At 49.9% G+C, this 13,363-nt stretch overlaps 1 protein-coding gene across 1 annotated transcript in view; it reads left to right on the plus strand.

The window, feature by feature from the left end:
* Positions 1-998: 998 nt before the first annotated feature.
* The window catches only part of SLC18A2 (solute carrier family 18 member A2), a gene marked incomplete at its 5' end in the record, with an annotated part of 39,961 nt that continues 27,596 nt past the window's right edge, over positions 999-13,363 (plus strand). Inside the window, 4 exon segments of the mRNA NM_174653.2 lie at positions 999-1,019; positions 1,490-1,625; positions 3,213-3,564; positions 13,098-13,156. Coding sequence (NP_777078.1) covers positions 1,505-1,625; positions 3,213-3,564; positions 13,098-13,156 — 532 coding nt within the window.

Below are 13,363 nucleotides of genomic sequence, written 5' to 3' on the forward strand. Positions count from 1 at the left end.
CACCATCTGGAGGGTACCCGAGGACCCAGTGGTCAAAGAGGCCGAGGGGCATTCTGAACCAAGATCTGGAGGCGGGAGAGGGGAGGGGTGCTGGGATACTGGTGGCTTCTCCAGGGAACAGGTCTGTCCGCTGCCGCCCAACCCCAACCGCTGTCCCGGGCACACTCACTGAAGAGGCTTCACGTCCTCAGGAACACGGAGGCTCAACGAGAGCGTTAGCTCCTGAGGCCAGGCAATGGCACCCCACTCCAGTACTCTTGCCTGGAAAATCCCATGGATGGAGGAGCCTGGAAGGCTGCTGTCCATGGGGTCTCTGAGGGTTGGACACGACTGAGCGACTTCACTTTCACGCATTGGAGAAGGAAATGGCAACCCACTCCAGTGTTCTTGCCTGGAGAATCCCATGGATGGAAGAGCCTGGAAGGCTGCTGTCCATGGGGTCGCTGAGGGTTGGACACGACTGAGCGACTTCACTTTCACGCATTGGAGAAGGAAATGGCAACCCACTCTAGTGTTCTTGCCTGGAGAATCCCAGGGACAGGGGAGCCTGGTGGGCTGCCGTCTATGGGGTCGCACAGAGTCGGACACGACTGAAGTGACTCAGCAGCAGCAGAGGCCAGATGACAGCACTAATCCCCGACTCCTCATCCTGGCCCCTCGCCCTGGGGTTCCTGACATCCTCCCTTTAAGACCCATTCGCTTCACCCTGGCCGGTGTCCCCAGGGCTCACGGCGAAGTGCCCGGACAGGGGCGAGGGTCTGCTCTGGACGGGGCGACTCCAGAGTCCGGGCGCAAAGCCGGGTCGGGACGGGGCGGGGACAGGAAAGCTACTGCGCCGGGAGGGCGGAGGCCGGGGCGCCCCAGCCCCCCGCCCCCGCTCCGCGCCGGCCGTGACGTCAGAGCCGGACCCAGTAAACTGAGCGGCGGCGGCCGGGCGCTGGGGTGGAGACTGCGACCGGAGCCGGCCGGCCAGACGGAGCCCACGGCGGCCAGGGCGGGCAGCCGCAGACCACCCCGAGGTAAGGCCGACCCCGCTCCCGGCCCGCGGGGCTCGGCGCTGGGGACTGATCGCCGCCCGGACGCGCGGGCGAGCGGGGCCCGGCCGAGGACAGGGGAAGCCCCCGGAGGAGCCACGCGCGGGGTTCCGAGGGGTCCCGAGAAAGCCGAGGTGCAGGACGCCTGGTGCGCGGGTGGCGCGCAGCCCTTTCCGAGCGCGCGGAGGGTGAAGTGGGCGCGGGCGGCGGAGAGCCGGGCGTGGCGGGAGCTCGCTCCCCGACGGCGCTCGCGGGCGTTATTACCCCCGGAGCGCAGGTGCCGGTGAGAACGCGCTCGCCCCACGTGAGCCGAGGGTGGGACGCCGGGGACCGTCTGGCGCCGCCAGGTGAGCGCCGCTCCCCGAACGCCCCTCCGGCGGGCCGGGCCGGGCGAGCCCTGGGATCGAGGGAGCCCGCGGCCCCGTACGGTTCCTGACCGCGCGCTGCGCCCGCAGCCGAGCCCAGGAGTCATGGCCCTGAGCGAGCTGGCGCTGCTCCGCCGGCTTCAGGAGAGCCGGCACTCGCGGAAGCTCATCCTGTTCATCGTGTTCCTCGCGCTGCTGCTGGACAACATGCTGCTCACGGTTGTGGGTACGTACAGACCCGGCGTCCCAGTCCCCCGGCGCGCCCCGCTTACCCCAGCGCGGTGCGGCCAGGTTGGAGAGAATACGTTTTTCAAAAAGACGTTCCCCGCCCGAGACTGCCTCGCTTAGGCTAGTGGCCGCGTTTGCGGCTTCGTTTTCCTGGAGGTCCGGTCAAAAAACTGTGACATCAGATAAAACCCAGAACTTATGTTTCCTCCTGATAATTTCCTGCTTCCCCTTGTCACTTTCAACACGATAAAAAAAAAAAAATTTTTTTTTTAATATTCTATGAAGGAAGAGCAATTTCCAGGATTCAGAATAATATTATAATAATTATTACGACCCCCGAAAAAGGTGGGTTAATAATGTGGTCTGTCACCTAAAGGAACAGTCAGCATACCTCCCTCCATAGAGGGAAGGGACATTTAAATGTAGCGACTCTGCAGATGACTTGACATGGACACATGTCAGGACTCCAATCAAGAGCAGTTTTAACTGGTGGTTTTCATCTTTTTTTGCTGAAATAGATTTTTGAACAGCTACATAATTGACATCCAGGTCTCTTAATTAGCCCCATGAACAACAGGTTTGGCACGCATATTTTCCTGAAAAATACCCCAATTTTTAATGAATAAAAAATGACTTTTTAAAGGGTCATTTCCCTTGTCTCTGTTTAAGTTTTTCTCTCTGGACAGTTTTCAGAGCACCAGAGAGTCAGGTTTTCACTTCCAGGAATATGGGAGCTTTGGGGCTCATCCCAGTAGAGTAACAAGGGCCTGTGTCCTCCTTTGTCTTGAATCCTCTGTTATACACATGCCCAAAGCTTCGATTACATCAGCTTTCTTTTCCTTTATGAAAGTCTCAGGAAGTCTTGAATTTGCCAAGTTGTATGAAACATTGCTGCTTCCCCCTCAAGTAATAGAAAGATAAAGTGAGTCTAGTGCAGAATTTCCGAATTATTACTTCCTGCCGGTTAATTTTTTTTTTTTCTCTAAGACACATAATGAAATTTAGGTTTCTGTTTTCCTGATTCATTCACTTAAAGGTCTTTCTAGCCTCTTTCTGAGAAGCCCTGGTTGACCCCAGGTCAGCACGGACTAGATTTCAGATCGCATCTTTCTTTCCTTTCCTAAAATATTCCTATGAAGGAGCCCTGTAAGAAGCACAGGGAGCTCTGGGGCTGGTCAGGTCTGCTGGCCCTGAGAGCTCTCGCAGCCTCTGGGGCTTTGTTCTCAGAGCTTGTTGTTGTTAAGTCGCTCAGTCGTGTCCGACTCTTTGCAGCCCCTTGGACTGCAGCCCACCAGCTTTCCCTGTCCTTCACCATCTCCTGGAATTTGCTAAAACTGAAGTCCACTGAGTCAGTGATACCCTCTAATCATCTCATCCTCTGTCACCCCTTTCTCTTTCTGCCCTCAATCTTTCCCAGAGCTAAACAGCATGAAATTGTTCAGTGTCGGTGCAGAGGTTCCCTTTCCTGAGGCAGACACGCCACTTCTCTGGGTCTCGTTTAGCATTTGACAAGACCACAGTTTTGCTGGCTTTGGTCCCAGGGAAGCTTTCAGTGTAATCACCGTTGTCCTGCTCTCGTCCCCAGTCCCCATCATCCCGAGTTACTTGTACAGCATTGAGCATGAGAAAGATGCTCTAGAAATCCAGACCGCCAAGCCCGGGCTCACAGCCTCCGCCCCCGGGAGCTTCCAGAACATCTTCTCCTATTATGACAACTCCACCATGGTCACCGGGAACAGCACCGACCACCTTCAGGGGGCGCTGGTGCATGAGGCCACCACGCAGCACATGGCCACTAACTCGTCCTCGGCCTCTTCCGACTGTCCCAGTGAAGACAAAGACCTCCTGAATGAGAATGTGCAGGTCGGGCTGCTGTTTGCCTCGAAAGCCACTGTCCAGCTCCTCACCAACCCGTTCATAGGACTGTTGACCAACAGGTAGGTTATATTGTTTCGGTCAAGGAGCTAAATATTCATAATATTGTTCCAGATTATTTTGTTTCTCATTCATTGATCAGAGTCTGGAGATCCAAAGCTGGAGGGGAAATCCAGTCTCCTTCACCTTGTGTTTCCCTCTTGAGTCAGTCGCAATTTCCCATTTGGTGCTCCTTTTCATTGCCACCGTGGCCATCATCGTGGGATTGTATGTGCCACGTGGCTTTCTCTTCTCTTCCACCTCTGGTCATGGACTTCCCAATAGACAGCCAAAGTGGTTTCCTTCAGGGTTGGCTTGGTCAAGGCTCGTGTGGATGGCCAGTTGGGGAACATGGCATGTGATCCATAGTCCTGCTGATAGAGGAAGCAGCTCTCTGACACTGAGGCCCTGGGCAGTGCACCATCCCCTGCCACATACTAAGCTGTGTCCATGTGCACACCAACAAAGAGAATTTTTTTTCCCCAAATAATTCAAGCTGCCCACACAAGCTTTATATTAATCCAGATGTTCTGGAGTCTTTTGAGACCCAGTTTTTCTGAATAATGGTTCACATTTCCATTGTTGGTGGCCATCCAGCTAATATTTGTTTGTCTCCAGCTGAGGTGGTCCAGCTCTGCCCAGGACTTGGGGGCTGCAAGCACAGGACAGGGGGCTTGCAAAAGAGGGGAGGAGGTGTCTGTTGCAAAGAGTGGGAGCTGGTAGAGTGAGCAGTGGTGGTGGGCTCCCATCTAAACAGTGTGACCCCAAAAGCAGAGATGTGAAAAACGGTGGAGAAAAACTCCGGTGCCCAGAGTCCTACCTGTGAAGCAGGCTTAGACGCACAAACAAAGACAAGGACCAGAGGTGGGAAAGAGCAAAAGAGGGGTCCAGAGAACTGAGGAGGGCAGGTCTGGGGGACTGGGCGGGGCTGGGCTATGAGGAGCCCCACGTGCTAGATGACAGAGGAGTAGGCGTTTGTTGCAGGAGCACTTGGGAGCCACTAGAGGTTCCAAAGCTAAGTTGAAGAGTCAGGGAAAGTGAAAAGTGAAAGTGTTAGTCACCCGGTCCTGTCCGACTCTTTGCAACCCCATGGACTGTAGCCCACCAGGCTCCTCTGTCCATGAGATTTCCCAGACAAGAATACTGGAGTGGGTTGCCATTTCCTCCTCCAAGGCCCAGTCTTTTATTAAAATATTGCTAATCGTATCAAGATGGTGACAATAGAGGGGTCCTGTGTGGCTGAGAGTGGGGCCAACTCTGGAGGGTTGGGGGCTCTATGAGGCAACAAGGCCTTGGGTGGCAGCAGGGGCTCAAAGTGGCCACAGCAGGCCTGCCTTCCTCCACACAAGCAGTCCTCTGAAACAACGATTTCTGGTAGGGTACCCATGGTGAGTCGGATGGAAGCAGCTTTTCTACCTCTGCGATGTGATTTTCTGGACTGGGTGGTGCCAGTGAATCCATTTTAACCTTCCCAGGCCACATCCAGCCTGTAGGCTGTGTGGCAGTGTTACCAGGCTGCTGCCTAAAATGCTGAGCAGATGAATGCAGGACGCTGGGCAGACTGGGAGCCCACCAAGAGGCACCATTATTAAGGTGGCGTTCGGCATTTCGTCTATTCTTCCGGAGGAAAACCAGGCAGACCTCTGTGGTTTACAGGGTTTTCTTTCTTTTCTCACACCTAAGAGTGCTCCTTAAAATGCATCTGGTATAATTACAGAAAACAGCTCAGGGTTTTGTATTCTGAGAAAGTAAACAGCTCAAATACTATATGGGAAAATTGAGGACATTATTGTAATAACACCTTGCCAATCACTTGAACATGAATGTCACTAGCTGTACAGCACAATACTTAGAAACTTGGCGGAAATGATGTGAGCGTTCCAATCTTCCAAATGTAAATGGCAAATGAAAAGCTTTAAAAAAAAAATCCCATTTTCGTTTCTAATGCTTTGCTTATGCCAAGGGGCAGGAGCTTGTTTAAAACCAGCGAGACTTTTGCCCTGTTATATACTCCAAATACTTTGACATTGCAGCCACCTCAGCGGTAGAGAATCTGTTTAAAACCAGCGAGACTTTTGCCCTATTATATACTCCAAATACTTTGACATTGCAGCCATTCTCAGCGGTAGAGAATCTGCCTGCAATTCAGGAGCCGCAGGAGACGCAGGTTCGATCCCTGGGTTGGGAAGATCCCCTGGAAGAGGGAGTGGCAACCCACTCCAGTGTTCTTCCCTGGAGAATCCCATGGACAGAGGAACATGGCGGTCTTACAGTCCATGGGGTTGCAAAGAGTTGGATGCGACTTAGCATGCATGCATGCAAGGCTTGTGTTTGGGCCTCCTAAAAAAAATTATCTTCCAAGAGAAAACTAATTTCCTTTAGTAACCTGTGAAATTTAGTCTATTTGTATGGTGGAACTTGTCAAGAACAAAATTTTCCTCCCTAGCTGATTTCTCCCAGCTCTCCAGCAAATTTCAAAATAATCTTCATCTTCTAGCACTGCCTTGTAATGTGGAAATGGAAACAAATTTTAATATCAATGCAGGCAGGCAAAACAATTGAACAAACTCAGTTGTCCCTCCAACATGGTCATGATAAGTAATGTTTTCTAATATTTTCCAAGCCCAGTAGATATGAGTTTGGGGACTTGCAGCATTTCTGGGCACTCTACGGCTCTGCTCAGAGAAGTGATAAATATATTTCTGTTTACCGACTCTTCCCTTGTGAGCCATTGCAAATAGCCTTTTGATGTAATTTGTGCCAATCACATCCGCAATTACCAACGAGATATGTGACTCACATTTTCAGGGTTGTAAAGAACTGAGTTTAAAATAGCATTTTACACTTGGTTAATATGTTTCTGATTAAAGAGTAGTTAACACATGAAGCATCAGATCTTGAGGAGGCTTGAGCAAAAGCTTTTGGGGGTGTCTTAGTATTTTTATAGTAGTGGTCCCCAACCTTTTTGGCACCAGGGACTGGTTTTGTGAAGACAATTTTTCCATGGGTAGGGGGTGGGGGATGCTTTGGCGATGATTCAAAAGCATTACATATATTGTGCACTTTATTTCTGTTATTATTACATCAGCTCCAGCTCAGATCACCAGGCATTAGATCCTGAAGGTTAGGGACCCCTGCTTTATAGCCAAAGGGGTTTGCCACTCACGAGGATAGGATTCCTCAGTGACTCAGTGGAATGAAATTGCAACCACTCCAGTGTTCTTTCCTGCAAAATCCCATGGACAGAGGAGCATGGCTAGCTATAGTCCATGGGGTCAAGAAACAATCAGACACAACTTAGCGACTAAACAACTCAGGAGGAGAAAGCATTTGTCCACACTCTGGCTGATGTCTTCCTGTCTTCTGGTTCTTTCCACCAGCTTACTGTTAACCCAGTTCGTACCTTTAGTTACGGAATATAAATAATATAGGTAAAATCTGCCTTTTTTGCATCTAATTGAGCTCTCCCTGGGTGCCCCAGGATGAATGAGGAAAAGTCCAAACAGTGAGTTGTTGGATGCTATTTTTATTCAGTGGGAGGGAGCTTAGGAAAAATCAGCCTGATCTGAGGGACCTCAATCCTCACCCACCTCCCTGGCCCTAGAAAAATATCTTTTTCCATCCCACGATGCACACTGGCCCAGCCTCCTGGTGTCTCTGCAATGCTTCTGACAGTGGGGAAAAAAGAGACCTCTTGCATCTCCAGAGATATAGTAGGGAGCTTGGAGCCACTCATTTCTTGCTGTAAGCAGCTGCTGCTGCTGCTGCTAAGTCACTTCAGTTGTGTAAAATGAGACACCCAATGTCACACCCATCATAACCCGTTGAACCCCCGCATTACAGTCCAGCACCCCATTGTTTGTGGTCACGATGCTGCCGTGTGAGTGGCTTTTGTGAGTGGGTGACAACAGAAGGCAGCCTCCTGTCTTTTGTTTTAAATATTGGGTAAGATCTCATGTCAAACCATGAAAATAAAATATGACGATTCTTCAGATCAGATCAGATCAGTTCCTCAGTCGTGTCCGACTCTTTGTGACCCCATGAATCACAGCACGCCAGGCCTCCCTGTCCATCATCAACTCCCGGAGTTCACTCAGACTCACGTCCATCAAGTCAGTGATGCCATCCAGCCATCTCATCCTCTGTCATCCCCTCCTCCTCCTGCCCTCAATCCCTCCCAGCATCAGAGTCTTCTCCAATGAGTCAACTCTTTGCATGAGGTGGCCAAAGTACTGGAGTTTCATCTTTAGCATCAGTCCTTCCAAAGAACACCCAGGGCCAGTGGCGATTCTTGGGAGTATTTAAATGCTCACTTTGCTGCTAGATGGTACAAGTAATTTCCGTTTCATTTCTTCTGTAGGTAGCATATTTTCACTGAATAATTTGTGACCAGATAGGGAACAAAGGACATTTTGACTACGGTGAGGGTGGTGATCACAGGCCCAGTAACACACGTTCCAGAGCCTGTGGGTGTGTGTCTTGACTTGATTGCCATCTTTGAGGCTTGTGTGACTTCTTTTCTAATTCCAGTTTAACTCTTCATTTTATGATCGCACTTGTGAGTGAAATGGAGTAGAAGGACTTACACGAGCAACAGCTGTTGTCATCTGGCCCAGTAAGTGGGTTTTAGAGGCACACACACATAAAAAGCATGTTCCAGGGAGGTAAACAATGTGAAAACCACCTTTACATTTCTGTCTTCCGTAAGTCAAGTTAAGAACATGGCACCATGGTCTTCACTTGCTTAACATAATGCTTTCGTAGTAGTTGTATCTTTAGACCCAAGATATTCCAAATGAACCCAATGGCTTGGGAAAGGGTTAACTCCAGGGACGGGGGTGGGGAGAGCTCCCTCCTCAGCTTGTTGCTGTCTCAGTGGTCTGCTTTTTATCAAACCAGCATCAGTGGCTTAATTTATTTCCATAGTTACCTAGTATATTTGAAAGCCAGGTATTCTTCCTCACAAATCTTAGCCCACATCTGAACGACAGGGAGAAAGCTGCAGGGCATGAAATCCCCACCAAATCGACTGTGTGTTTTTGTGGGTTTTTTTTCTCTAGCTTCAGGCAGTTGGTCTGAAGTGGGTTCTATAGCAATAAGCAGTGACCTTTTCAAAAAGCGTCTCCATGGACAGGGAAATCTGCCATTCTGGGAAGGGATCTCCCATCCCAGACGTCTTGAGGATGGAGAGGGTGTGACAGAGTGTTTGCGTTGAAATCAGAACAAGCTGGCCGTGGATTTGGGTCCTTCCCATGGGAGCAGAGCCCTCATGTGATCTGTGCATCAAGGAACACCCGGGAGAGTAAGAAATTCAAGACTCATGTAGCTCACTCCACACACGTTGTAACTGAAAGAGACAGACCCAGGGGCTAAACCTAAGGATTTTCTTTTATTTATGAAATGGTTGACCACAAGCTTCCAAGTCCTGTCGGACTTTTTGTGACCCAGTGGACTGTAGTTGGCCAGGCTCCTCTGTCTGTGGCATTTCCCAGGCAAGAATAGTGGAGTGGGTTGCCATTCCCTTCTCCAGGGGATCTCCCCGCTCCAGGGATGGACCCTGTGTCTCCTGCACACCACTGAGCCACTAGGAAATGTAAAATACCTCTCTGTTTACTGCTGTTCACCATTTAGGAGTGTGTTGAGATAATTGCAAAGGGAGATGTCACCTCTTGTCTCCTCTGGGGCAGTTTGTTCCCTTCTCTGTCCCCTATTCTGCGTCCTTGCTTTGGTTATTTACCCAGAAGAGGGAACCGAGGCAGATCTTAGCAAGCCTGGCACAAGAGCTTACATTAATCTCTGTGGTAGAGATAAACTAGTCCGTAGCATAGAGAACAAGTATTGATTGCCAGTGATAATTTAGGAACATAATAGGGTTTCTCCACTGACTGTGTATGGATACATAATACATGTAACTTTTATTGCTTTGCACTCTCTTCTAGGATTCAAATATACAATTTTTACTCTTATTCCAATTGGATTAACTGTTCCCTGATGCCCTGTGGAGATGACTGTGGGCCAGGATGACTCACGAAGGGGTGATAATGGGATGCTTAGGTAAAGGTTTGCCGCATCAGACATGGCTCGGCTCAGTATCACTTTAATTGAGATGGCATTGAATTGCGGCAGGAGGCCAAATCAGACATTTATGACTAATGTCAGTTGAGGTTCTGACCATTTAGGAGACATTGTAGGGAGGGAGAAAGGACAGTGGCCATCTGCCCACCACTCAGTGACCCTGGGGCCTTGAGCAGCTGTTGTGAGGCAGGTGTTCAGGGGGACAGGGCATTCTGAGGGTGGAGAGACAGGAGCTGCCCATTGGGCTGCATTTGCCTTGGGGCTGAGCTCCAGAGAAGGACGCTGCCCAGCATTTGCCACTGGGCAACCCTGCCAGTGGCTTGGCCAGTGTTGAAAGCGTAGGGCACACGAGTCTTGTAGTGAGAAGGAAGCAGCAGGATCCCAGTGATCCCCAAAGTGTCTGGTTTGCTCTGCAGTTGTGGCTGAGTCACAGGCTCCACCTTTGAACCTTGACTTTCTCATCCGAGATGGGGGTTTGGACTGGCCAGCCTTTGAGTTTCCTTCTAGCTTTGCCATTTGGTTTTCCAGTCATGCTTTATTAAAATCCCAAAGCAACTGAGAAACACAACAGTAGCTGCTGCATTTTTAGAGAAAAACACAACACCTGGTCTTGGTTTAAAAGAATCATCCGTAAGTGCACAGCCCTGTGGGTACCCAGCCACCTGGTATTAACAGGTACTGTGGACACACGTCCCATGCACCCTGTGTGAACCTCTGCTCCTGCGACTGGTGTCCCCACCAAAGTGTATACTAGTAGGACCCGGCCTCATCGACACTCTAGATTATGCCCTCTGCCCTGACTTTGGGGCAAGTTACTTAAATCTCTTGAGCCTCCATGTGGCCATCTGAAAATAGGATTGGAGCCAGCTACCACATGGAATTGTAACAGTCACAGGTGACTGCACGCTTATTGTCTCCAGGAGTGCTGGAGCCTCCTGCTAAGAAGGCGCTCACACCAGCTGTGTCCTGCCAGGTGACCTTGGTCAGTGGCCGGGCTGTCAACTGGATGTAATATTACTGGTATTCCAATAGCTTTGGCTTAAGTCAGTGGTTTTCCAAGCTGGATGTTCAAAGGGATAAGAAGCCTCTGTTCATTCCAGGGCAGCTGTGTGTTCGTTCTTCCCCCAGACATGCAACATGTTCAGTTGCTCAGTCGTGTCTGACTCTTTGCGACCCCATGGACTGCAAGCACCAGGCTTCCCTGTCCTCCACCAGCTCCTGGAGTTTGCTCAGACTCATGTCCATTGAGTCGGTGATGCCATCCAACCATCTCATCCTCTGTTGTCCCCTTCTCCTCCCGCCCTCAGTTTTCCCCAGCATCAGGGTCTTTTCCAGTGAGTCAGCTTTTTGCAGCAGGTGGCCAAAGTATTGGAGCTTCACCTTCCAATGAATATTCATGGTTGATTTCCTTTAGGATTGACTGGCTTGATCTCTTTGCAGTCCAGGAGACTCTCAAAAGTCTTCTTCAGCACCACAGTTCAAAAGCATCAATTCTTTGGCGCTCAGCCTTCTTTATGGACATGCAATAGGTGCTGAGAAAATAAACTGCCTGTGACTTCTCTCTGAGCCTCCTGGAAGTTTCCTTCGTCAGTTTCCATTAGTGCCGTGTTGGATCTGGTGTTGTGAGCAGGTTTCTTTTGCCTGCAGAAGTAAGCACAGAGCAGTCGGTTCGGGGCTGGTGTAGACGAGCAGCTGTCATTTGATGGCATCTGAACTGCAGTTCAGCACCTCGGTATCTTTCCTAGTTCACCAGATTGGCTTCAAAGCCTGTTTTGTGAGTTACAAGCTCACTTCAGGTCACAGCAGAGGAGTCTTTGCATCGGTTTGTGGGGTGGTGATTGCCTGAGAATGCGATGATTTTATGATGCTGTTTCCTGGATGCACATGAAGCAGTTAAAAAATTATGTAAGTGGGACCAGAACTTTTAGAAGGTTCTGTTCAAAACCATATATGCCTTTTGGCTACCTGGGGAGGTTAGTAAAGTAAGTCTGCAAGGAGAAAGACTGGATGGAATGGCCCTGAGTGGAATTAGCCCTAGGACATCAGACAAGTCAGTTTTTCATACCTCATCTGTAACATGTGGAAGTGGTCCATCTGCTCTTGTCACATCAGGGAGCTCATGGGTGGAAGTGCTTGGAGAATGGAGTGTACCCTTAGGTGAAGGTATTGTTATGATTTTTCATTCCAGCCTTGAGTAGAAGAGCCCTCCCAGGCTGTGTGACTGGTACTCAGGGCTCCTTGTTCCTCGTTGGGTTTCTCTCCAGGGTCTTGAATGTCTGGGGCTGGAGGAAGATGAGGCCTGGAGATGCTCAGGGCTATTCTGGGCTGTGACACAGATCTCGAGGGCTGTAGCTCAGCCAGTCCCGGCCCCTGCTTTTTTGTGATTTGTTCCTGGCAGAAAGGAGGCCAGGGGGCAGGAAGCTGCTTTACTTTCATGTGCCATCTATATGACAGGGACAACCTGCTTGCTTAATCTGCAGAAACAGGTAGGGAAAACAGGAAGAGAATGAGGGATGAAGCAAAATTTCTGAAGCACTTGTCATGTTCCGGGTGCCCCGGTAGCAGCTTAATAGCCATGTCTCATATCATACCCAATCCACCACCCAGGTGGTACCAGTGGTAAAGAACCCACCCGCCAGTGCAGGAGACATAAGAAATGTGGATTCACTCCCTGGGTCAGGAAGATCCCCTAGAGAAGGGCATGGCAACCCACTCCAGTATTCTTGCCTGGAGAATCCCATGGACAGAGGAGCCTGGCAGGCTACAGTCCATGGGGTTGTAAAGAGTTGGACATGACTCTTAGCATTCCACCTCTGGGAAGTGGGTGGTGGTCTCTCTTTGAGCCTTGGGGGAGATCTACTTGAGTTAAATGGCAAGGCCAGGTGTCCAGCCAAGGGTGTGATACCCAGACGTTGAGGTCTCCCCATTTCTTCTGTCTGCCTGGTGGCGGAGCCCTGTGCTCTGTGGTCTTATGGAGCAATTAGGATGTTGAAATTTTTGCACAGAAAACAAGGCCTGTATTAGGGTCAAGGTGAAGATAGATTTGGAAATGTCCTCGTTTCCTGATGCCTCTTAGATGTACTGCAGTTGTGTCTGCTGCCCATGGAATCTCTTGATGACCTTTTACTAGAATCATTTGATTGCAGCTGTCCCTCTGGGGAAGCTTCAGCCAAGACTCTAATTAAAGAAAGTTTTACAAAATGCTGGAAACAGGGGCTATGTATTTGAATGTGTTCTGGGTTACTTGCCAAGATTTTATTAACATTTATGCCAGAGAAATTTCCCCTCAGAGTGGCAGTCCCTAAATGTATTCACGTTCTAAGACAGTCAAACACCAAAAGGTCACGGAGGAAGCACCAACTATATGAATTTTTAGAAAAGTTGACCAGACGCTTATCCACCAGATCCCAAAGACTAATAGGAGAAACTCAATAGAAATACGGAGCAGTCACTAGGTTCTCTCTGTGGTTCTGTTTTGCAGAATTGGCTACCCAATTCCCATGTTTACGGGATTCTGCATCATGTTTATCTCAACAGTTAGTAAGTGTCTGACATTTGCCTTCTGAGTTTGGGTCACTGGGTGGGCTCTGACCACCACCAGCTGGGAATTGAGAACACAGCTGGGATGGGAGTGGGGGTAGGTATGTTGGCAACAACTGCAGAAAGGAGTGAGGGTCTTCAGGGTGGGTGAGGTCTTCAGGGAGCCAAAACATGATGTGATTAATCCAGAAGTACCCTCATCAAGTT

This window comes from Bos taurus, chromosome 26 (assembly GCF_002263795.3).
Source record: "Bos taurus isolate L1 Dominette 01449 registration number 42190680 breed Hereford chromosome 26, ARS-UCD2.0, whole genome shotgun sequence".
NCBI classification, from domain to species: domain Eukaryota; kingdom Metazoa; phylum Chordata; class Mammalia; order Artiodactyla; family Bovidae; genus Bos; species Bos taurus.